The 23,049-nt window shown below is 53.7% G+C and overlaps 1 protein-coding gene across 3 annotated transcripts in view; it reads right to left on the bottom strand.

The window, feature by feature from the left end:
- Positions 1–23,049, bottom strand: part of ARHGEF18 (Rho/Rac guanine nucleotide exchange factor 18) — an 85,998-nt gene that overhangs the window by 51,545 nt on the left and 11,404 nt on the right. For 2 of the 3 annotated variants that reach the window (XM_027582993.2, XM_027582994.2), the window contains exons 2-10: positions 16,411–16,532; positions 10,473–10,732; positions 10,014–10,164; positions 9,303–9,417; positions 8,318–8,375; positions 7,964–8,008; positions 7,461–7,538; positions 6,011–6,113; positions 5,734–5,875 (exon numbers count right to left, since the gene is read on the bottom strand). In XM_027582993.2, coding sequence (XP_027438794.1) covers positions 5,734–5,875; positions 6,011–6,113; positions 7,461–7,538; positions 7,964–8,008; positions 8,318–8,375; positions 9,303–9,417; positions 10,014–10,164; positions 10,473–10,732; positions 16,411–16,532 — 1,074 coding nt within the window. Of the gene's footprint in view, positions 1–1,763; positions 1,861–5,733; positions 5,876–6,010; positions 6,114–7,460; positions 7,539–7,963; positions 8,009–8,317; positions 8,376–9,302; positions 9,418–10,013; positions 10,165–10,472; positions 10,733–16,410; positions 16,533–23,049 lie in introns of those variants that run through there. The other variant, XM_027582995.2, reaches the window with a different exon arrangement.

Raw genomic sequence — 23,049 nt, forward strand, 5'->3', positions numbered from 1 at the left:
GAGATGAAAAGGTTCTCCAGGTCTTAGAGGGAATTTGAAGAAATGGAAAGAGGACCCAGGGTGAATGAGGAAGAACGAAGGAGACCTTGACACAAGGATCAGAAATATGCTAAACATGTGGTAGGTAAACACCCAGGGAGGCACAGCTGGTGACCACAGCCCTAGTCCCAGGGGCTGGTGACAAGGGTAATGGCCCTGCAGCCGGTGGTAATTGCTACTGTGTGACAAGAATGAAAATTATAACACAGCTTATGCCAGAAACAATGTACATGTCACTTCAGCTTTCAAAGTGGGGGCATTCTCACGTCAATTTAGGAAAAAAAGAGAGAGAAAGAAAAGAATCAAAGAATCGCTTTTTCCATTTCTCTACGCATGCCATTTAAAAATAAAATAAGCTGTATAAACCCAAAACAAATTATGTTTACAATAACTGCATTTATTATGCTTTCTGGCATTACGCTCTTACTCGCTTTGGAACAACCTTTTTCTCAAAAGGGTTGACCCACAGGATAGCAAACTACTGATAAAGTGGACACCCTGACCCAGTCCAAACAACAACCGAGATGCTCAAGTTTTCCAGACTCTTTATTATTTGCAACGTCAGCCTAAAAATACAGGTCTGGGGGCATGCGCATACACACAGAACAAATAACATTTATTGAGCATTCACTATATGCCAGGCACTCTGCTATGCACTTTAGACATATTACCTCATGGAATCTCTCTAATCAAGCCTTATACCCATTTTAAAGATGGGGGGGGAACTGAGGCTTAGCAAGGTTACATGGCTAATATGTGGTGGAATGGGGACCAGAACCCAGATCTGATGTGACACTGAAGCCTGCGCTCTTGACACTTAGTCACACAGCTTTAGGATTAATCATTCACCCAGATACCTGCAAAATCATCCCCAAATCGCCCTTGGCCACGGGGCTGTTCATGCTGTCCTGAACTCTCTCTACCCAACAAGAAGAAAAAAGGCCCTTTAAGGCTTTTGGATGGAGTTCCATTCTCCCCAAATGAGGCGAAGGGGCAGGAGTTGTGTTCTTCACTCCCACCGTAAAACTTAAAGAAAACTTTTTTTTCCCCTCCCAAGAAAACTTTTTTACACTCTGTGCCAGCCATCTCTTCTAAGGCTTCCATGTCAACACAGCAACAGGTAAAAGAGACAGGGGGAAATAAACTACCACAAACCATGCAAGGATCAAGGGCCTCTGATTTCTCCCTGCAGCGAAGGCTGCCCCGCACCATCTAAATTCTTCCACGAGGACCCGGAGTAAGGAAGCTCCAAAGCACACACACTTCGTATAGTTTTGTTACCCCAAAGCTCCCTAGCCCGGAGGCGTCCACTCCAGGACGTGAGTTCTCCCAGAGGCCCGAAGCACCACGGCGCTGGTTACTGTTTATGGTTATCACTACATCCCCGGTCCTGCCCCGGGCGCTCCCGAACCTCGAGCCCGGTGACCTCCCTCTCCGGAGCGGGGGGAGGCTGCACCGCCCAAGGGCTGGAGCTCGGACGGGGCCAGCGGGCATCGTCTGCACCCCTGCAGTCGCCAGGCAGAGCCCAAACGCACTGAAGGGGCTGCCTGAACTGCAGGACCCGCCCGCCGGCTCGGAGGGGTCCACGGGGGCCCGGCCCGAGGCTGAGGCAGCCCCGGGGGTCCCGCGCCAGGGGCCGCCCCCGGGGCCCGACGGCGCCTTCCCGGGGCCCGAGGCCTCCCTCCCGAGCTCCGTTCTCCTCGGGCCCGCCCCACTGCCCTCACCTCGGCCCGGTCCCCCGCAGCCCGCTCGCCGCCGCCACCACCGCTGCCGCCCGGCCTCGCCGGATCCACAGCGACCCGCAGCCCCGGGCCGGAAGCGGGAAGCCGTACGGGCGAGCTGCGCACGCGTGTCCCCGCCCCGAGGGCGGGTCAGAGGGCGTGGGCCTGGAACGGGGCGGGGGTCGCGAGTCCGGGAGTCCCCGGAACTGCAGACTTTGTTTCTGGCTGAACCTGGAGCGGGGTTGGAGGGACCTTCGCCTGGCCTTGTGGGGGACCCCAGGACCGAACCGGGAGGGTCTCTGCGAAGGGGGTGAGGACGATCCCTGGGGGCGGGTCAGCGGGGGTGGGGGGCGTCTTGAGGGAGGCGCCTGGGCATGGCTAAGGGGATCGAGCCTGGGGCGAAAAGTCTGAGGGTAGGGTGCGAGCAATGGAGAGAACAGGTCCGTCACCTGAGAAGACAGGGGCAGCGTAGATTACAGGAAGCTTGACAGATCTGGGGAAAATGAGCCATAATGCCTCTCAGGTGGCCCCAGACACCCCAGCATGGGTACGACCAGATACCCCTAACGCATACTAGGCACCCAGGCGGGTGCCATCAGAAACCCAGAGCATGCTTTCGGGTATCCCCGAATAGGTCAGACACCCCACCTCGATCTGTCAGTTACCCCAAAGTATTCAGAATCTGAAAAACATGCCAGAATACCCGAAAGTACCAGATACCTTCATCCAGGAGCCATCAGATACCCTCAAATAGAAACATCTCAGAGACCCTACTCAGAAACCTTTAGATACTCCCCCAAAACACGTACTAGATACCCCCAATACAGATAATGTCAGATACCCCCAGACAGGTATTCAGAGTCTAAAATACATGCCAGACCACCCCCCACACAGGTGTTCTCAGACACTGGAAGACATGCCAGATGCCTCCCCCAGCGCAGCCACCCCCTCAGGTGCCATCAGACTTCGCAGCTCTAAGGCTGCTTGTTCCAATCCAGGTGAGACAGTTGGGCAGTACTCAGGAGAGGAACCAAGCCCCTCTCTCACCGGGTTCAAGCTGGCCAGCCAGGCCGAGATCTTAACAAGCCAGACTCACTTCAAAACTCCCACAATCTGTGGCCGAGAGCCCTCAGTTCAGAAACGGAGTGGGAGTCCCCAAGTGACCTGCCTTCAGTTTAAGTCCATTTTGTCATGGTCAAGAGAGGGATCACGTCCAGGAAATTGGAGGTTCCAGAAGTGCAAGGACATGCTTCTGAAGTCAGAAACCTGACACAGTTACTTTTGAGGTCTCAATGGATGTGTAAATGTTCACTCTCTGAGTTCCTATGACTTTTGGACTTCATTCCAAAGGCAGTGGGGAACCATTGAAGATTTTAAGCAGGAAAAGTGGCATGATCCTTATGGTTATAGCTACCTTGGTTATAGAAACCTTCAGGTTGGCACAGTTCTCCCCTAAATGTAAAAACCAACTTTCTCAAGGAGCCTGGCAACAAGGAGAGGTATCTCTCGTCTTTCTTTTATCTTTCCATTGTGCATTTATTATGTCCTTCTCATAGGCCAGGGACTCTGCTAAGAGCTAAGGAGACACAGGGAATGTAAGCCTATGGCAGTGTTTCTCAGTCTTGGCCCTATTGTCAATTGGGGCTGGGTAGTTGCCTGTTGTTGGGGGCTGTTCTGTGTATTGGAGGATGTTGAACGGCACCCCTGGCCTCTGTCCACTTAGGTGCAAGCAGCACCCCAGTCCTGACAACAAAAAATGCAAGATGTTGCCAGCGTCCTCTGGCTGACAGCAACTGGCCTCAGAGACAGTCAGACGCTGATACAGTTGCCCAATCCACAATCCAGGCTTCCTGGGGGAGGTGGCCCTGGCTTTGTTCTAAAGGGTGAGTAAGAGTTAGGTGGCCAAAGGAGTTCCAGGAACAGCACTGAATGAGCAAGGCGCCAGGTGTGTGTGGGCAGGCACGAGACTTCATGGTGGCTGAGTAGTGGAAGGCAAAAGTGGACAGGTAGGCGGGGTCAGACCGCGAAGAACCTCAGAGGTCAAGGCCAGTAATAGGACTGTCCGGAGGGGTGCGTGGGTGGCTCAGTTGGTCAAACGTCCGCCTTTGGCTCAGGTCGTGATCCCATCGTCCTGGCTCATCGTCTGCTTCTCCCTCTCCCTCTGCAGCTCCCCCTGCTTGAGCGCTCTCTCTATCACTCAAATAAATAAAATCTTTTTTTTTTTAAGATTTTATTTGTTTATTTGACAGAGAGAGAGAGCAAGAGCAGGAACACAAGCAGGGGGAGTGGGAGAGGGGGAGGCGGGCCTCCCGCCGAGCAGGGAGCCCTACGCGGGGCTCGATCCCAGGACCCCGGGATCATGACCCGAGCCGAAGGCAGACGCTTAACGACTGAGCCACCCAGGCGCCCCTCAAATAAATAAAATCTTAAAAAACAAAACAAAACAAAAACTATCTGGAATGATGTTCTGTCAGTGGAGCTGGTCTCTGGGAAAGCATCTCAGCTTTACCCTGGAGACCCACCTTCTGTAATTACCTGGAGTGTGACTCATTCATTCCCTGTTCTGTTTAACTTACTACGGGGCTGTTTCCTCTAAGGGACAGATAGTAACATCTGGCTTCGAATACCTCCAGTGATGATAGGCTTGTGGCTAGTTATACCTGGGAGGTGCCTGCTCTCAGCCTGTAGGGAGTGAGCCACAGCTGATCTGGCCCCACGGGCCTCCTACACAATTGTGGGAGCTGTGGTCCAAGCCCACGGTTGTGGGTCTGTGATTTAGCTGCTAGCTTTAACTCAACAACACATGGGTATGATGATGATGATGATGATGGATGCTAACATTGCCCACATGTGCCAGGCACCATGCTAAGGACAACCCACATATTTTCTTTCACACCAGCTCAAATCTGTGATCGCAAATGGCTGTCCTGAAAATCAAATGTTGTCTCCAGGAGGTGGAGCTTGATTCCCACCATCCTGAGAGTAGGCTGGATTGAGTTACTTGCTTCCAAAGACTAGAGTAGGGAGATGGAAAGGATAGTAACCTGGCAGAGGTTGCCTTAACCAGGGGATGAAGGTTAACATCCTCAGGGATATGAGATCGACAGCACTTACCCCCTGATCTGATGAGGCAAGAAGTTTCCCAAACCCATAACCCTGTCTAATTATGAGAAAACATCAGGCAAACCCCGATGGGGCTTGTCCTAGACACCTGGCTAATACCTCTCAAGACTGTCAAGGTCATGAACAATAAGGAAAGACTGAGAAAACTTCACGGACCAGGGAGACGAAGGAGACAGGATGATGAAAGAGAACACGTTATTCTGAATTGCGTCTGGAAACAGAGAGAACCCGAACGGAAGAAGAAACCTTGGCGACATCTGAGGAAAAGCTGCAGTTTGATTAATAATATGGCACCAATGTGGATTCCTGAGTTGTGACCAATGTACGGTGGTCACAGAAGATTCTACTGTGACGGGAACCCAGGTGAGGTTAGAAGGAGACCCTTTCTACTCTCTCCACTTTTCTGTGATTCTTAAATTAAAAGCTGAGGGGAGAAAAGGGGCTACCTACCCCCTCTGGGGGAGGGGTGGGAGGCGTTAGTCTGTTGCGCCAAGATAGTGCTAAGCATTATATGTGGATTGTCGACTGTGTGTGTATGGAGGGCAGGGCATCAGCGTCCCGAACCCCCTGCACTGTTCAAGGGGGAACTGTACAATTCTGTTCTTCGAACGACCCAGATTGTGGTATTTTGTGAGGCAGCCCTAAATGAGGGTTTTTGCAGTGACAAAAGCTGAGACAGGTAACCACATGGGTCCTGCCCTTAAGGGACCTGGTGAGGTCAGCCTCCACTTGGCAAGGGTGAATGAGATGAGGATGCAACAGGCAAAGGAAGCCACAAGAGAGAATGAGAGGCAATAAAGCAGAGAAAGTGGCTGCCATCCAGAGGGCTGGGCCGGGCCACGGGACTTACCAGAGCTCAGAAAGGGTTTGCCACACAGGGGGCAGCTGGAGTGGCCAAGGAAGGTTCCTTGCGCCAGCTGGTGCCCGTTGACACATTCCTTTCTCTCTCTAGCATCCTGAGCCTTGTCCTTTAGAAGCACTGGGCTCTTCCCCTGTGGAGGACAGAAGTGAACCTTAGAATGCCTTGTGCATTCAGACCTACCTCGAATCACGGGGCTCCAGGGCCGGGGGCATACTGAGGAGCTAGAGAAGGTAGAGGGAGGTACCCGCTGGCCCGGCCCCCTGACCTTCTCCTTCTGCCTGGTGACCCGACAACGTAGGGAGCTCAGTCTGCGCTTCACCCTGGTGCTCCTGTTACTCCGCTCAATCTTGCTGGCGCCATCCTCGCTCCTAAGGGATGGAAAGATGAACGAGGTGGGGCAGCAGGGCCAGAGGGCCATTTTCAGCCTGTCCTGCAAGTTGCTCCTGGACCCCACCTGGAATTTGTCTCCTCCTCATGGCCCCCTAGTCCTGTTTCACTTCTTCTGTGGTCCCTGAACTCGCTCCTTCTGCCTCTCACTTATTCACTCAACAAACATTTACAGATGTTTGCAAAGTTCCGGGAACTGTGGGGCTGGGTTTACTGAGGGGACTGTGACGTGGTCTCAGGCTTGGGGTCCCTCAGTGGGCGAGGCTGGAAATCCTGGCTCTGTCCATTTCTGTCTCCTCTCTCTGATTCACCCCTGACCCCAATATCTAATCAGCTTACAAATCCTGCCCATTCGTCCTTTGGGATATCTCTCAAATCCCGCTCTCCTCTTCCCCCTAACACTCCAGCCCCAGATTACTGGATTACTGGTACCACCTCATGTAATAAATACAGTTGACCCTTGAGTAGCTTAGGGGTTAGGGTCGCCAACCCCCCGCACAGTCAAAACTCCATGTATAACTTGCGACTCCCCCACAAAGTAACTACTGATAGTCTACTTTTGATCAGAAGCCTTACTGGTAAAGTCAACAGTCAACGAACACATATTCTATGTGTTATAGGTATTAGGTACTGGGTTTTAACGACAAAGTAAGCCAGAGAAAAGAAAATGTCATTAAGAAAATCATTAGGGAGAGAAAATACATTTACAGTCGTATACTCTATTTATTGAAAAAAAATCCATGTATCAGCGCACACGTGTAGTTCAAACCCGCCTTGTTCCAGGATCAGCTGTATTTATTAAGTCAGCGGCAAACAAACCCAGCCCTCGTAGAATCGATTCACTGGAGGGAGATCCCACAACTCCAGGCTGCAGCCCCTGCCTGCCCCCCAGCCCTGTCTGTGCTCACCATTATCAGTCCCCAAAGAGCTGTGCTCCTTAGTGTCGCCGAGGTGATCTGCTGACTTCCCTCCCCTTCGCTCTTCCCAGCCCCACCTGACTCCATTCCTCAGGCCTTGCCCTTTCTTCAGGAAGGCGCCTCTTTATTTCCCCAATCCTCTCCATGTGTTGGTGAACTCCTACTCTTCCACTGGAGACCAGCTCAAGCTGTCACCTCCTCCAGAAAGTCTTCCTCTGCCCTCCCAGGGTATATGAGGAGCCTCCCCAGGCCCCCCCACCACCGTTGCCCTGGCAGTTCCAGGGAGAGTATGGGGACTCCACCTCCTGCCCCCAGCCTAGGGTCCTGCACAGAGGGCTCCTGGAAGGCGTGTACAGATCCAGTGCAGGCCCCAGCCCAAAGCTCCCCCCTGCAGTAGCTCTGCAGACTTACTCAGACAGGAACTCAAACCAGGTGAGGTTTGAGTGGGCTCCTCCGGGGCTGGTTGACAAGCAAGACCTCTGCCGGGCCCTGCAGGATCAGAGGGGACAGACCCCTGGGTCAGCGGCCCCTCCTTCCCCAGCTGCCCCATCTCCCGCCGCCTCCCCCCCCCAGGGCTTCCGTGCGCCCTGGAGCCACATCCGAGACGCCACCATCCCTCCCACTGCGTGCTCTATCCATGATCACTGTGACTGGTTTTCCAGCAGAGCGTGGTAACACATCTTGGTCAGACAAAACCAGCACGTCAGGAAGATTTTCTAGCAAATGGCGGTGTCTTGGGAAAGAGGCGCCGTTTCTCATTTGAGCTGAGTTACCTCGGGCTCCCTCCTCCGCAGCTCGTGTCTCCTGCCCTTTCCCACATTAGTTTCTCCCCCACCTCTCCTGTCCATGTTTCTCTCCCCTATCTCCCTGTCTTCCCACCCCGTCCCCTCACGCCTGTCCCCTTTCTCACTTACCCATGGTACTGCCGAAGTTCTTGAAGCACCTGCTGGACAATCAGCCTAGGGCAGGAGGCAGGGGGAGTGTGGATAAAAACAGCTCACAGTTGCCCCAGGTCCTAGACGTGCTCCCCCAGCCAGCTGCGATTGCCCAACCAGGCCCCCCGGGGCCTGAGGTAGACCCTGACCCGGAGACCCGCCCCCCCTTCCCTGATGCTATACTGAGAACCCTTCGGAGAGGCCTGGGTCTCCTCTGGGAGAAGGATGTTGTGGGAGAGAAGCCCGAGGTTATGGGGGGGTTGGGGAGGGACCCCAGCCTTGCCCCGTGGCTGTCCCCTGGGGACCCCTCCCCACCACTGGGCAGGTACTCACACGTGGTCTGGCTCCACGTGGTCCTTTCCCATGCACTCCAGCACTGGGGGCTCCATGCCTGGAAGCAGCCCCCACCCCGGGAGGTACAGGCGTGAGGAGGCTCTGGGGCAGACCAGCCCCACCTGGGCCCCCTGTGACCCATCCCTGCACAACTGGAGACCTTCCAGATGGGGCTTGCCCTTCGGGGAGGAGAGGCACCAAGAGGGCAGAGAGCCAGCGTTGGGGGTGCACCCCTGGGTCTCAAGACTGCGGACAATGTGCCAAGTGCTTTGCGCATGTGCACTCAGTGGACCCTCCAAGTAGCCCTAAGGAGATACACTTATTGTTCCATATTTTTTCTTTATTCTTTATTTATTTTAGAGAGAGAGAGTGGGGGGGGGAGGGACAGAAGGAGAGAGAGAGAGAAAATCTCAAGCAGACTCCCAGCTGAGCGCGGAGCCAACATGGGGCTCCATCTCACGACCCTGAGATCAGGACCTGAGTGGAAATCAAGAGTCGGAGGCTTAACCGACTGAGCCACCCAGGCGCCGCTGATTCTTATAAAGCCGCAAGGCTCAGAGACTTACTAGAAAGTGGTAGATCTGGGTTTAGACTTCAGGTCCCTCTGACAGCAGGGAGACACAAGCTCTTAGGACGGAGATTCAGAGATAACGAGGGAGCTAAAGTAGGGGACAGAGGTAGAGACAGAAGAAGAGCCCCAGGGGAGCAAGGGGACTGCAGTCCACCGTGACTGGAGGCCCGGGGGGGGGGGGGGGGAGGGGAGGGGAGGGGAGGGGCAGGTGCTGGATGCCTCTCCCCTTCCACCTGCCCCCCCCCACCCCAGGAATTCTGCTCAGTTCCTGCCCATGGGGCCCGAAGCCTCCCTCCCACCCATCAGTAGTCCTTTCCTCTCTCAGGCTTGTCTGGGGCTCCATCCAGGGAACCCTCCAGCAGAAACCCCCTACCCTTCTTGGTTTAAATGAGGGAAACCCTCAGGCTGGGCTACCTTGAACAGCTGGAGTGGGCACCTCCAAAGCGGGAGAGATTTCCAGGGAGCTGATCTCATTGAAGGACACGGGAACAGACCGTGACCTTACTCTTTTCTCAGGGCTGTCACATTCCTGCGGGGAATAAGCATCTCACTAAGCCAGAGAGGCAGCTCGGGGTGCAGGCAAGCTCCCCAGATGGAGGGTCCACAGCCTCCAGCCTCCAGCCGCAGGTAGGGGCACCCCTCAGCCACAGGGCACGGGGATGGATCTCCATAGCGGTAGCTGTGGGCTGGAGCCTCAAAACTCTGAGCTCCAGATTCCAGCCCATCAGGGGTTTCTCCCCAGGTCATGGTCCAGGGCAAAGATGCCCCAGCCACAGGCTACAGCCCTGAGGCTGGAATCCCAGACCTGAGACAAGATCTACCAGTCACAGGCGGGGCTTCCTTCTAGCTGCAAAGATGCAGAGACCATCTCCTCTGCCTCCCAGATCATGGGTTGCACTTGTAAACGAGGGTCCCTACTGTGGACCCCACTCCAATGAAGAACCCTCAGGCTTGGGCTGCAGTCTCAGGACTTGGTGACTCCCCAGTCTTGGGCTACCCAAGGACAGCCCCGCTGTGACAGGTAAGTCCTACCAGCTACAGGTAAGGAGCTCCTTCCCAGCTGCCATGCTGGCCCCTGGGCCCAGAGTTGTACCACTGTCAGGGGTGGCTGGAGGTTGCACCCACCTTGCCTGGGTGCTCTGCTGGGGTCCCACCCCCAGACAGACACTCTTGGGTCCAGGCCTGCAGATCCTCTCCGGGTAGGTTCAGAGTAAGGCTGGCCAGTGTCCGAGGGAGACAGGGCCCCTCCTTCACAGCCGAGGCCTCAAGGCTGAGCCTGGTGGAAGAAATGAGGAAGGCAGGTCTTTGGTGCGTCTCTTCCACCTGGCGGTGGCCCCGGCCCCAGCATCCAGGGGCCTGGGGGGACCTGCGGGGCCATCCTTCTGGGGCGGGGAGGAGTGGTCAGAATCTGGAGGGGTGTTCGCTCTCCCTCCATCAGAGGGGTCGTCAGGGGAGCCTTGCCGGCGAATTTGCAGGTAGGTGCATGTCTTTGCATGGCAGATTGGATTTCTACTTGCGGTGACTTGGGGCGGGGGTGTTGAGGGAGGCAGGTAGGGAAGGCACCGCTTGGTGGCACGGGCTGACCTCTGCCAGCTCCCGGAGCAGCTCCGCGACCTCTCCCAGCTGCGTCTCCGAGGCAGGCCCTGGGTCTCTGCTGAGCTGCAGAAGGTCGATGCTCCTCCGACCTCTTCGCTGGGGTGGCCACTGTCCCCGGCCCCCCCAGGCTGGCTGTGGGAAAAGGCCCCAAGGCCCAGGTCCTGGAGATACTCGCTGCCCTGCAGAGCCCCCAAGTCCAGGCTGAGGTCCTCCGTGCTGTCGCTGAGCTGCCCTGGAATACCATCCTCCTGTAGGCCGGTGTGGGGGGAGAAGGCATTGACCGAGGGCAGCAGAGCAGAGGTCCCGGCACCGAGTCCCTGCCCATCCCCCTCCGGTCCAACCTGGGCTCAGCGCCATTCTCGTGGCAGGTGGGATGAATGGGGGTAGTCCCCCCAGCACTCTGTCGAACCTGGGCCTTCAAGACCTCATTCCCAAAAAAGGGGCCGGACGTCTGGGCTTCTAGCCCCGATGCCACCTCACTCGCTGACGTTCCCTCTGATGGGCTTAGGAAAGCGGCGTAATGACCTTGGCCCTAGCCCCTCACCCGGCTTGTTCAAGGTCTTCGAATGCAGCTTGCATGGACCTAAGTTATCCTGGACGCTAATGCAGAATTTCACGTGGTGTCGGGGCTCCCAGCGCAGTTACGTTAGCTCAGCATTTCTTTTTTCAAGTCGAGTAATGCAAGGAGATCCGTGATGAATGAGTTACCAAAATGTTAAAAAAGGACAGTATCGGACCCTGCGCTGTACCACTCACTCGGCTCCCGTCCCCTATTCCTGGCCCTGCTCTCTCTTACCGGAGTCTGGAACACCAGCGCTTAAGCCAATACCTTCCCCTCCTGGACGGGTAGAAGCCCAGGGGGCACATTACAAAAGGCTACGGGGTCTGCCGCCTCCGCTTCTGGCCCCTCCGTAGCCTCAAGCCGCTAACAGGCCTTATCCCTAGTACCACAGTAGCTCCACCACGAGGGGGCACTGTTATTACACTCTCCAGATGAGAGGAAGACTCTCCCTGGATCAGGGCCAACCAATGGCAGAGCCGGACTCAAACTCGGGTCTGTCTGGACGCAAGCCCTATGCTCTTTCTCACCCAACTCTCTCCTTCTATTCCTTTTCTCTTCTCTCTCTCCCTCCAAATCATTCTATTTGCCTCCCCCCCCGCCCCCAGCCAGGGAACTTGCCTTTTCTTCTCCTTGGAAAACCTCTTCTCCCAGCCCACCTACAGTTTGGCCTGGAGAACTCCTATTCATCCTTCAAAAGCCAGCTTGGGCATGCCCTCCAGGCTGCTTTCCTGACTCCTCAAGGGTAGGTAAGATGTCCCTCCTCTGGGCTGTCACGATCTGCAGCCCAGGGACTTTCCTTGTCCAGGACCTTGTTAGGACTGACCTCAGACAGGGTTTGGTGGGTAGGAGGGTGGGTGGGCCTCTCCCATTGCTCCCTGCAAAGCCAGTACTGAGACATAGCCCCAGGCATCTCTGTGGTCTCAGGCAGCCCTCAATGGACTGTCCCAGTTGGTGGCCTGAAGGGGCCACTGAGGGGACATGGCCCCCGTCATGGACTTTACAGAAGTCCCCCAGGAGGGGTGCCTGGCTGGCTCAGTTGGTAGAGCAGGCGACTTTTTTTTTTTAAGGTTTATTTATTTATTTTAGAAAGAGAGAGAGAGAGAGAGAGAAAGCACGTGAGTGCAGGGGAAGGGGCAGAGGGAGAGAGAGAGAGAGAGAGAGAGAATCTTAAACAGACTCCCTGCTGAGCATGGAGCCAAAAAGCGGGGCTCAATCCCAGGACCCTGAGATCATGAACTGAGCTGAAACCAAGAGTTGGATGCTTAACCGACTGAGCCACCCAGGGGCCCTGAGCATGCGACTCTTGATCTTGGGATAGTGAGTTCAAGCCCCATGTTGGATGTAAAGATTACTTTAAAATAAATAAATAAGTAAATAAATAAAAAGATTGGTAGTGATGTTAATAAATGAGATTTTTTAAAAAGTCCTCCAGGGGCACCTCTCCCTCTGTTCCTCCCCCTACTGGTGCTCTCTCTCTTCTTTCCTTTCTTTTTTTTTTTTTAAATGATTTTATTCATTTATTTGACAGAGAGACAGCGAGAGCAGGAACACAAGCAGGGGGAGTGGGAGAGGGAGAAGCGGGCTTCCCGCGGTGCAGGGAGCCCGATGAGGGGCTCGATCCCAGGACCCCGGGATCAGGACCTGAGCTGAAGGCAGATGCTTAACGACTGAGCCACCCAGGCGCCCCCCCCCTCCTTCAAATAAATAAATAAAATCTTTGGAGGGGGCACCTGGGTGGCTCAGTCAGTTAAACGTCTGCCTTCGGCTCAGGTCCTGATCCCAGGGTCCTGGGATTGAGCCCCGCATCGGGCTCCCTGCTCAGCGGGGAGCCTGTTTCTCTTTCCGCCTGCCACTTTCCCTGCTTGTGCTCTCTCTCTCTCTCTCTGTCAAATAAATAAATAAAATCTTAAAAAAAAAATACCCCAGGATAGGATTGCCAGATAAAATACAGGACACCCAGTTAAATTTGAATTTCAGATAAACAAGTATTTTTTTTAGTATAAATATATCCCGACACATTGCACTATTTGACATTCAAATCTAACTGGGTGTCCCGTAGTTTTGTTTGCTCAGTCTTGCAACCCTACCCCTGGACCATTTGGCCAGGCAGGGCCAGTCCTTAGCAGGTGAGGGAGAACAGGGAGACCCCCTACTAATGCTTGGCATGGGGGTTTTGCGGAAAAGCTTCCAATTCAAAGTCGAAAGTACCCGGAAAGAGGAACTATGCAGGATCTGGCTTTTCCCTCCGGTCTTACCCGCTGGGAGCTCTCCACAGGTTTACCCCTTCTTTGTACCCACCCATTCATCCCGTGATGGACACGGGTTGCTTCCATGTTTGGCTATTGTGAAGCGTGCGGTGAACGTGGGTGTACAGAGAACTGCGCAAGTCCCTGCTTTCAATTTTTGTGCGTAGCTGTCCAGAAGGGGGATTGCTGGAGCGGGAGGTGATTCTGGGCTTGACTTCTGGAACATGCTCCATGCTGTTCGCACAGCCTCCCTTTCTCTAGAATCTCTCCTTTGCCCCCATTGATCTTTGTCCCTCCCACCTTCCCCAGGTGCCCCTTCTCTGGCTCCGTGTCCTCCCTCTGTCCTTTATATACCAGGGTCCCGCTTCTCCGGTCTCTGTGGGCATACCCACGTCTCTGGTCGTGGCTGGCTCAGACTCGCCTGCCCGTCCTGTGACCTGGGCAGCAGCGTCCTGGTGGGTCTCCCCTTTCCCCCAAGTCACTCCAGTCCCATCCCTGGTGCCTGGACAACCTCCCTCTATTGACCCACTGCCCGAAAGATTTCCTTGTGTCTCTGGTTTTTATCCTTCTGTAAATATAAACACGTCAGGACAGCCTCTTGGCCTGGGCTGGGCCCCCTCTCCCTCTCCTGCATCTGGCCTCCCTCACCAGAGGCAGCAGTGGGCACTTGGCCAGGGCTGGGGGTGGCAGGGGTGGTGGGCAGCTGTGGGCACAGGCCGTCCTAGCTCCCGGCAGCAGGTACACTGAGGGACGCAGGGGGAGGGGAGCCTCATCCGTGGCTTGGGAACCCCAATCTTTCCTCCAACATTGCCTGGGTGAGAAAAGGCAGGAGCCGGCCCAATGGGGGCCTTTCCAGGCATCTGACTAAACAGTGTATACTGGTCCTGACACCCCAGAGAGGATGCAATAAATCCAGGCTCTCACTGCATGGACCCTGGGGAGCCTTGGGGGTGGGCGTCTTCCCAGTCAGACTCAGAGGTGAGATGTCCCAGGAATGCTCTCTGCAGAAGGGCTTACTGGGTGCAGATTTGGACAGTACGTGGATAAACTGGTTTTTAAAAACGTGAGTAGTTATTTATTTCATCGTATATTAGCAAACCATGGCACGCCAAAGCAGCTTCGAGCATATTGTTTCTCTGGTTCCATTTCATCAGGTAAGAAAGGAGGTTGGTATCGAACAAAATAGCAAATAAATGACAGGGCAGCTGATTCTTGAGCAGCTCAAATGGTAGGGAAACCTCAGTCAGGGTTTGCATCCCTGGTATGACTTTTATTAGCTCGGCGGGACCTCAGGCAAGTCCCAAACCCTCTCTGGGTCTGTTTTCTCCTCTGAAAAATGGGTGCAAAGCTGCCTTCTTGTAGGATTCCTTGCTGTGTGAGTACAACGAGATGATGTGTGCGCTTTGCAAGCCCTTGGTCAGTAGAAGCAGGTCTGATGGCGCTTGCTGTTTTTCTGGTTCAAGGGTCAGGGCTTTCCCTCTGAGGAAGCTGAGGGCTGTGTCACACAGTCCGTCCCCTGCCCTCCCGGAGCTAGGTGCAGGAAGAGTGATGGTTTAATCCAGCCATCATAATCAAGTATGATAGAATGTTTCAGGAAGCAGGCTAAAGAAAAGAACTGAGGGGGGCCAGCAGGCCCTGTCTGGAGGGACGGGAATTCTGGATTGGAATTTTACTTAGAAAATCCCTTCTATTTTGAAGCACTACACCCAGGGTAATCATTGGGGTAAAAAACCTATTAAGTACAACTCAATTAGGAAAAGTTAGGCAAACTTTAGACAGCTTCCAGAGCCACAACAAAACCCCCAAAAAACCTATTTCCGACCACATAAAGTAGCGTCCGCATGACACATGAAAGATCCCTTGAACCGGCCAAGTTTCACGCATTGGTCACGTTTCATATACTTAAAAAAAAAGATCTACCTCTTGGGGTGCCTGGCTGGCTCAGTCAGTAGAGCATGGGACTCTTAATCTCAGGGTCATGAGTTCAAACACCACATTGGGCGTGGAGTCTACTTAAAAAATAAAAAGAAAGAAAAGAAGAGATCTACGTCTTACCAGTTAGGAGACAGTAGACTTTCAAGAAGAAGTCCTACTAAATGTAAGAAAGAAAGAAAGAAGAAGAAGGAAGAAAGAAAGAAAAAGCAAGCAAGCAAGCAAGCAAGCAAGCCAACCAGGGGGTCTTCCTGGAGGAGGTGACAGCCAACGAAGCCTCGAGGAACAAATAGGAGTTGTGGAGGGCTTCACTGGGTGGAGGCGGGGGATAGAGTCTGGCCGCATCCTCCCAGGGCGCCCTGCCTCCCCCGGGGCACCGTTCCCGCATCACCACCTCATCTGCCCACGGCCTGCAGCCTTCGGTTTTCTCTGAAAGGCCCAGAGCCCAGAACTAAACCTGAGTCCTGGTCTTACCCTCGTGCACCCCGGATCCTCACTGACACTTGGGGCCAGGTCCTGCCTGCTGGGCCCTAGGATCCTCTTCTACAACATGACGGGGTGGGTCCACAGGATGCCCTACAGGCTTTAACTGTCACAGGCCCTCCTTCCTTAGTGTGGGGGGCGGTGCAAAACGCCACCCAGAACCCCCTCCCGTGAAGACATGCTGCCCCAGATGCGGGGAGGGGGGCTGTCTGCAGATGGCTGTCCGCTGTCAGACCCCTTCCAGGAAGGCATGCCCCTTCCTGGGCAGCCCACGCGCCACCGCTGATCGATGTGGGGACCTAATGGTTCGCCCCTCTTAGCCTGACTTGAGACCACTCTGCAGGGCTGCCCTAGCTGGGAGCTCCCGTGGAAGCTGCTTCGTGTTTCCTCCGTCCACGCACCCGTCTAAGCTTCTTTCCTTCCTCCCATCCGTCCATCCATCCATCCATCCATCCATCCATCCAGCGGCCTTCTACTTACTACTCCCTCCTCCCCTCCCACCCTCCCTCCCTCCCCTTGTTCCAGGAAGGATTCCAGTCTCCTCATCTATAAAATGGAATCATAACTACTCGGCCAAGTTTTAACGGGTGTTCTCTGAACTAACGTGCACAAATGTGCCTGGTAAAGTGCACGTGTTTTACAAAGTGTACTTGCTGCCACTGGTGTCATCAGCTCTGGCCTGTCTCAGCCATCAGACACCTGCCTGCTCATCCTCCATGGTGGGGAAGTCTGGGTGCTCGGACCTCCAGGCTCCGTCGCTGCTCTCAGTGCCTGAAGCTGCAGCTCCAGAGTCAAAGGGCTGGACGCATGGCTTGGGCTCAGAACCTGTGCAGAAAGGAGAGACCAGGCATCAGGGCCAAGGCGGAAGGGCTAAGGAGCGGGAGTCTGAGTTCTGCATCTGCTGCTGCTCTGCTGGAGCTCAGTCTTCTCATCTGTAAGGTGGGGTGGTGGAGGAAGATGGTCTCCATGACTTTTAAGCCCGCCTACATGCTGTCACCTCCCCATCCTGTGCCTCTGGTGGACATATGTATTCAATCATGAGGTTCTTTTCCTGCTGATCATTTATTCCTTTAGGATCCCCCCCACCCCGCACTGCCCCAGGGCACCATTTCCAGCAGCTATCTTGAGTTAATCAGAGTGGGCTCCTAAGATGAAGTTAATCAGAGTGGGCTCCTAAGATGATGCCGGTTTGTCATGCTTGCTCTGGCAAAAAAAGCCCTCATTCAATAGAATGGGTCCTTAAGATCAAATGCAAGTGCCCAGTGCCCACATTTGTAGGGTCTCTAATGGTGGGACTTCAGGCACCTCTGCCCCAATGTTGTATTTGGAGTTTAGGGACCTCTGGGTGCCACGGGATAGAGGAGAAAACCGGGGCTTTAGGGTCAAGCAGATTGTGTCCTTGCCCGGACCTGTCGTTAACGGTTGCCCCCCCTTTGGGGAAGACACCTTGAAGGTCAGTTTCCTCACCTGGAAGGTGGGTGTGACGATGCCTTTTAGAGCTTTGGGGAAGGTGAAGGGGCCCAGCATGTGTGGTCCTTGGCCGGTCTTGGCCACCTTGCTTGCTCTCTAGGTCAGGAGGGTGCCCTGGCTTGATATCTGGTGTTGGACTGAGCCGCCTGCTGTGGGAGGAGTGGGTGCCCCCTTTTCTCTCTTCCTGCCCCTTACACTGCAGCAGGAGAGGTCCCCCTTGCCTATTCAAATCCCTGCGGAGGCTCCTCATTGCCTGCAGGAAGGATATGGAGACTCTTGGCCTGGCCCCCGATACCCACCAGGATATTCCTTCTGTGTCTTGTCTCTGCTCCCGCAGGGCCTGCTGCATGAGACCCTCCCCCTCCATTCCTGCTCTGAGGCTGCCTGCCTGCAGGCCTCACCGTATTCCTTCCAGAAATCTCTGCCCGCCCCCCACTTATATGGTGCCTCTTTAATGTACGTTTCATTTCATTGCATTGCCTTGTTGTTTGGACTTCGCTCCTCCATCCCCCCTCAACCCAGGCTCTGCTGAAACCGGGGAGGCGACAGGAGAGTGCCTGGAGGAGAAGAGAACGGTGGAGGGGGCATGCATGGAAGGACTGACCAGACCGGCGCGTTCTAAATAAGAGCAATGGTGGCCTCAGGTGGGGCTGAGTTGGGGTGGGAGAGTGGGGTGTCGGATACTTTGGGAAAGTGCTGAGTTAGGTAGGTAGATTGGGTCCCCTATGGCTGGGTGACCCCATATCCTGGTTTGCTGGGGACAGTCCTACTTAATGCTGAGCCAGGGTGATTATGAGCAACACCCCCCATTCATTCTTCAAAGGGTCTAGCAGAGGGGAAGGCCGATGATGTCCCTCTATTCCAACGGGGCTGTCTACTCACACCCCCCTCTTTTCCTGGCTGCAGACCTGCAAACACTGCTCCAAGTTTTGGGACCCTGAAACATACACAGTTGGAGGAGCCTTCTTTTAGGAAAGAAGATGAAATTATGAATACAAAATTGCGAGGGCTTCTGAACCAGGACAGCAGGAAACGGCCGAGGCAGAAATAAACACGTTTCATGAATAAATGAGTGCAAAGGGGTTAGGTGGGCACATGCACGTGTGCAAAAATACCAGGACACCGGAAAACTGTGTGGCAGCCCCTTAAAAAAGAAAATCATAGAGCTATCTAGTGACCCCGCCATCCCATGCCCAGGTATATCCCCGCGGGAAATAAAAACGTACGTCCACCCAAAACCCTATACGTGACTGCTTATGAGCAGCATTATTTATAATAGTCAGAAGGTGGAAACAACCTAGATATCCACCAACGGATGAATAGACACACAAGGTGTGGTGTAGGCGTACAGTGGAATAGTATTCAGCCACTGAAAAGGAATAAAGTTCTGACACCTGCTATACGGTGGGGGAATCGACCTTGAAGACATTATAAGCAGCCAGTGACAAAGACCACATGCTATGCGAGTCCATTTATAGAAAATGTCTGAAATAGGTGAATCTATAGATACAGAAAGCAAAGTCGTGGTTGCCTAAGGCTGTTGGGGGGGATGGGGGGTTGTGGAGTGACAGGTAGAAGATACGAATTTCTACTGGGGTGATGAAAATATTCTAAAATGGATTGTGGTGATGGTTGCATAACCTTGCAAATGTACTAGAAGTCATTGAATTGTACCCATTAAACAGGTGAATTGTAGGGTGTGTGAATTGTATCTCAATGAAATTGTTGCCAAAAAAATCGCTGGGGCCCCTTGCAGAATTTTGGTTGTGTGGGTGCTTATGAGCTGCAGCTCCATTTCCTTCGAGGTAGATGAGCCTTTGATGTCTGGGCCGGCCACAGTGTGTGAGAACGTCATTGTTTCCACCATCCCTGCTCTCCCAGCTCCCCTCTCAGGCCGACTGAGGGGCTCTGCTCTGCTGTACCTCATTTAAGCCTTGTATCTCCCGTCTTCCCCACCCTGAAGCCAAGGCGGCAGCTATGACTCAGAGAAATGTCTGAACAAAACAAGCAGGCTGTGAAGGAGAAAAACCAGATGTGGGGGTGGGTCTGGGAGGCTGATGCGAGCCGGGGAGGAAGAGGAGCTGGTCCCAGGGTCAGTCCCATCCCTTGGCCAAGCACCCCGGGGGCCTCAGGAAAGACTGAAGGGTCTGCCTGCTTCACTGGGCAGGGACCTCACGGAGGCCTGAGGCCGCAAGAGCCTGTAGAGGCCAAAGGCAGAACCTCAGACCTTGCATCTGCAGACCCTGTGGGTCTGGGATCGCAGGCTGAACGTGAAAGGCCAGGGATGAGTTTAATCTTTCTATGGAAGCTTCTGACCCAAGAACTGGCTGGGCTTGACTTTGATGACAGTCTCAACTCTCATCCTGGTATCCCATGCTGAACCCCAATCTTTGTATCACCAACTATAAACCCTGATGGCCAGGGTCATAGATTGAACTTTGATCCAGGTGTCATAGACTGAGCCCCATCCTGGGGTCATGGACTGAGCTCCAATCCCAATGTCATAGACTGAGCCCCGTCCTGGTGTCATGGACTGAGCTCCAATCCCAATGTCATAGACTGAGCCCCGTCCTGGTGTCATGGACTGAGCTCCAATCCCAATGTCATAGACTGAGCCCCGTCCTGGTGTCATGGACTGAGCTCCAATCCCAATGTCATAGACTGAGCCCTGTCTTGGTGTCATAGACTGAGCTCCAATTCCAATATCATAGACTGAGCCCCATCCTGGTGTCATGGACTGAGCCCCAATCCTAATATCATAGACTGAGTCCTGATCCTGGTATCATAGACTGAGTTCCCATCCTAGTGCCACAAGCTGAACCCTGACGCTGCTCTCAGAGTGACCTCTGACTCTGATGTTGCACAATGAACTCTGGTTTTGGTGGAAGATTCTCTCCCCCCAGGCTCCAGGCATTGTCTCCAGTGGCCTCTGGTCACTGCTGCCTAGTATTCCCACCCATACCCCAACCTCAAGCTGTCAGGACCAAACTCATTGTTTTCTCTCCTCATCTTACGTCCCTACAGCAGTGTGAATGCACTATCTTCCCAGTGACCTGGCCAGAAACCTGGAGACCAGTCTTACCTCCTCACTACCCCTCAGGACACCAAGCCCTGTCAATGTGACCTCCCAGACATTTTTCCACTCCATCCTCTCTTCTTCTTTCCTCTGCCACTGTCTGAATTTCAGCCCCCACTGTTTCTCTCCCTACGCAACCACAATTCTCGTTGGGGTTTTCCCCCCACAAACAATCGTCAACCACAATTTCAACCCCCTTGTTGCAGTGTGATTGGTTTACTCGTTCCCTTCTAGACCAGGGGTCCCATGGGCCAAATCTGGCTCAACATCTGATTTTATAAATAAAGTTTTATTAGCACAAGTCATTCCCATTTGTGTACATATTATCTATGACAGCTTTCATTCGATAACAGCAGAGTTTAGTAATTGCTTCAGGGATATGTGACCCAAAAAGCTGAAAATATTTACTCTCTGGCCCTTTACAGAAAAGCTTGTTGACCCCTGCTCCAGACCACGAGGTCCATGAGGGCAGATACTATGTCTGTGCCACTTTTACATCCCCAAGCCCCAAGTAGTAAAATCTTATGTATATTGATCTGTTCCTATATGCTTTGCCTAGTGTTAAGTCTGTCATGTACTTTGCATTCTTCTACCCTTAAAACAACCCCCAAGTCCCCACTGTTTACAAAAGAAGAAACTGAGGCTTAGAGACTTGCCCAAGGTCATACCATACTGTTAAGAGGAAGACTTGGGTTGTGAACCCAGGTGTTTCCAACTCCAAAGCAGGGGTTTATAACCACCAGGCTATCCTGTGGTAAGCTGATGAATGGGTGGGTGGGTGAATAAATGATTGGATGGATGGATGAGTGGATGGTTGGATGAATGAGTGAATATATTGTTGGATAGATGGATAGATGGATGGGTGGTTAGATAGTTGGCTAATTGGCTGGCTGGCTGGATGAATGGATAGTTGTCTGGCTGGATGGTTGGATGAATGAATGGGTGGATGGTTGGATGAATGAATGGGTGGATGGTTGGATGGATGGTTAGATGGGTAGATGCTTATATAAATGGATGGATGGATGGATGCTTGGGATGGATGAATGAATGGATACTTGGCTGGCTGGCTATTTGGATGGATGGATGCACAGATGGTTAGATGGGTGGATGGTTGGAAGGATAGATGATTAGATGGATGAATGGTGGATGGATGAATGGATGGAAGGATGAATGCATGCATGCATTGATGGATGGATAGATAGTTGGGATAGGTGGTGTGGCAGTGTTTAGAGGCAGTGAGGCATTAAATTCAGGAGAATGCACTCTGAGGGGATGAGGGAGAAGACATGTAGATGGAAGGAGGGGCAGAACAGAGTCAGAGAACGCAGGCAAGAAGGAAACCAAGTTAAGACAGAATGCCCTCCTTATGCATTCAGTGAGGGAACCTCACTGCAGGTCCCAACCACCCACTCCTTAGCCTTGTTTGCTTCCCCAGATCCAACCCCATCATTTTCCCAGGAAGTCCCGTTAGGTGCCCAGATGGCCAGTTACAGAGCTTAAGAGGGGCACAAAACGCCCTCTTCCTATGTGTCTCCCCACCCCCCAGGGCTAAAGACTGGAAGGACGTTATTAGGAAAGACTTTGCTCCCCAACACCATGCTTCACTCTAAGGAGCCCGGATTTAGGTCCCAGGCAGCCTCTTCCACCATCAGCCCCTGCAGCACCAGCCACAAAAGGGTGTAAGAGTCACTGCTGGTTCCTTCAGCTCACTCCCCGACTTGCCAGCCTGTGAATCAGTCTCAGTCGGTCTGGGCCGGAAGATGGGGTGGGCAGGGAGGCCAGGAGTGGGCGGAACTTTGTAAGGATCTGGGTCGGAGACAGGCACTTTGGTGGTCCTTGGCTGGTGCACTAGTTCTCTGGTATTGCCATCCACTGGTGGATTTAAAAGCCCTCCCCAGGCCCTCCAGCCGCCCACACCAGCAGCTCTGTTTACCGGCCAGAACACACCACAAAGGTAGCCTTGGAACAGAACTGTTTTCAAATCCTGGTTCCTCCAGCATGTGCTTGCTGTCACTCAACCTCTCTCGACATCACGAAGGTTCAACCCCTGGCAGCAGGCCACCCTTTTTCTCCCCAACCCCTGCCTCCGGGTCCTCTGATACTCCCATCTCCTTCCTGACCCAAGCAGGGTGCCTGGTTACACATTCGGCCCGCAGAGTCCGTGGCGAGCATGAGCTAAGGAATGTTTTCACTGGCCTCCCCTTTTCACGAACACTCACTGCCACCCTGAACCAGTACTTGACTCATGCAGGTGGCAGTGGCTAGGACTCTTTGAGGCTGAACATGGGCTGGCCTGATGGGGTGGGGGAGGGTTGTGCAAAGGTGGGAGGCACAGAGGGGCAAGGACGTCCAGGAGGCTCCTTGTCCCGTGGCCCCGGACACTGTCTGGTTATCTTCCCGGGTAAACTCACCTCGAGATTTAAGGAGAAGCGTCTTTTTGCCAAAGCAATTCACCCACACCTTGGGGGGTGTACTACAAGGGCCTCTCCAGCCCCCATAGAGGTAAACTGAGACCCCAGGACCTGGGAGGGGGTTGCCACCAGACAATGTGTGTGTGTTTGAGGGAGGCATCTACCAGAACCCCTGGGAGTCTCCAACCTCCTCCTTTTTGTTGCTTCCCTAAGCCTCTGTGCTGCAGCTATCCAGGAGCAAACAGCCATCAAAAACCCCCAGGAAGTCATCAGGCTGCCCGGAGGGATTTCTCTTTCCGAAAATTTATCTCCTGAGACAAGATCCTGGCTGAGCCTGGGGAGATGGGACCCCAGAAGTCTGTGATGTTCTGTGGGGGCTGGGGGA

Source organism: Zalophus californianus, chromosome 1, assembly GCF_009762305.2.
Source record: "Zalophus californianus isolate mZalCal1 chromosome 1, mZalCal1.pri.v2, whole genome shotgun sequence".
Classification (NCBI taxonomy): domain Eukaryota; kingdom Metazoa; phylum Chordata; class Mammalia; order Carnivora; family Otariidae; genus Zalophus; species Zalophus californianus.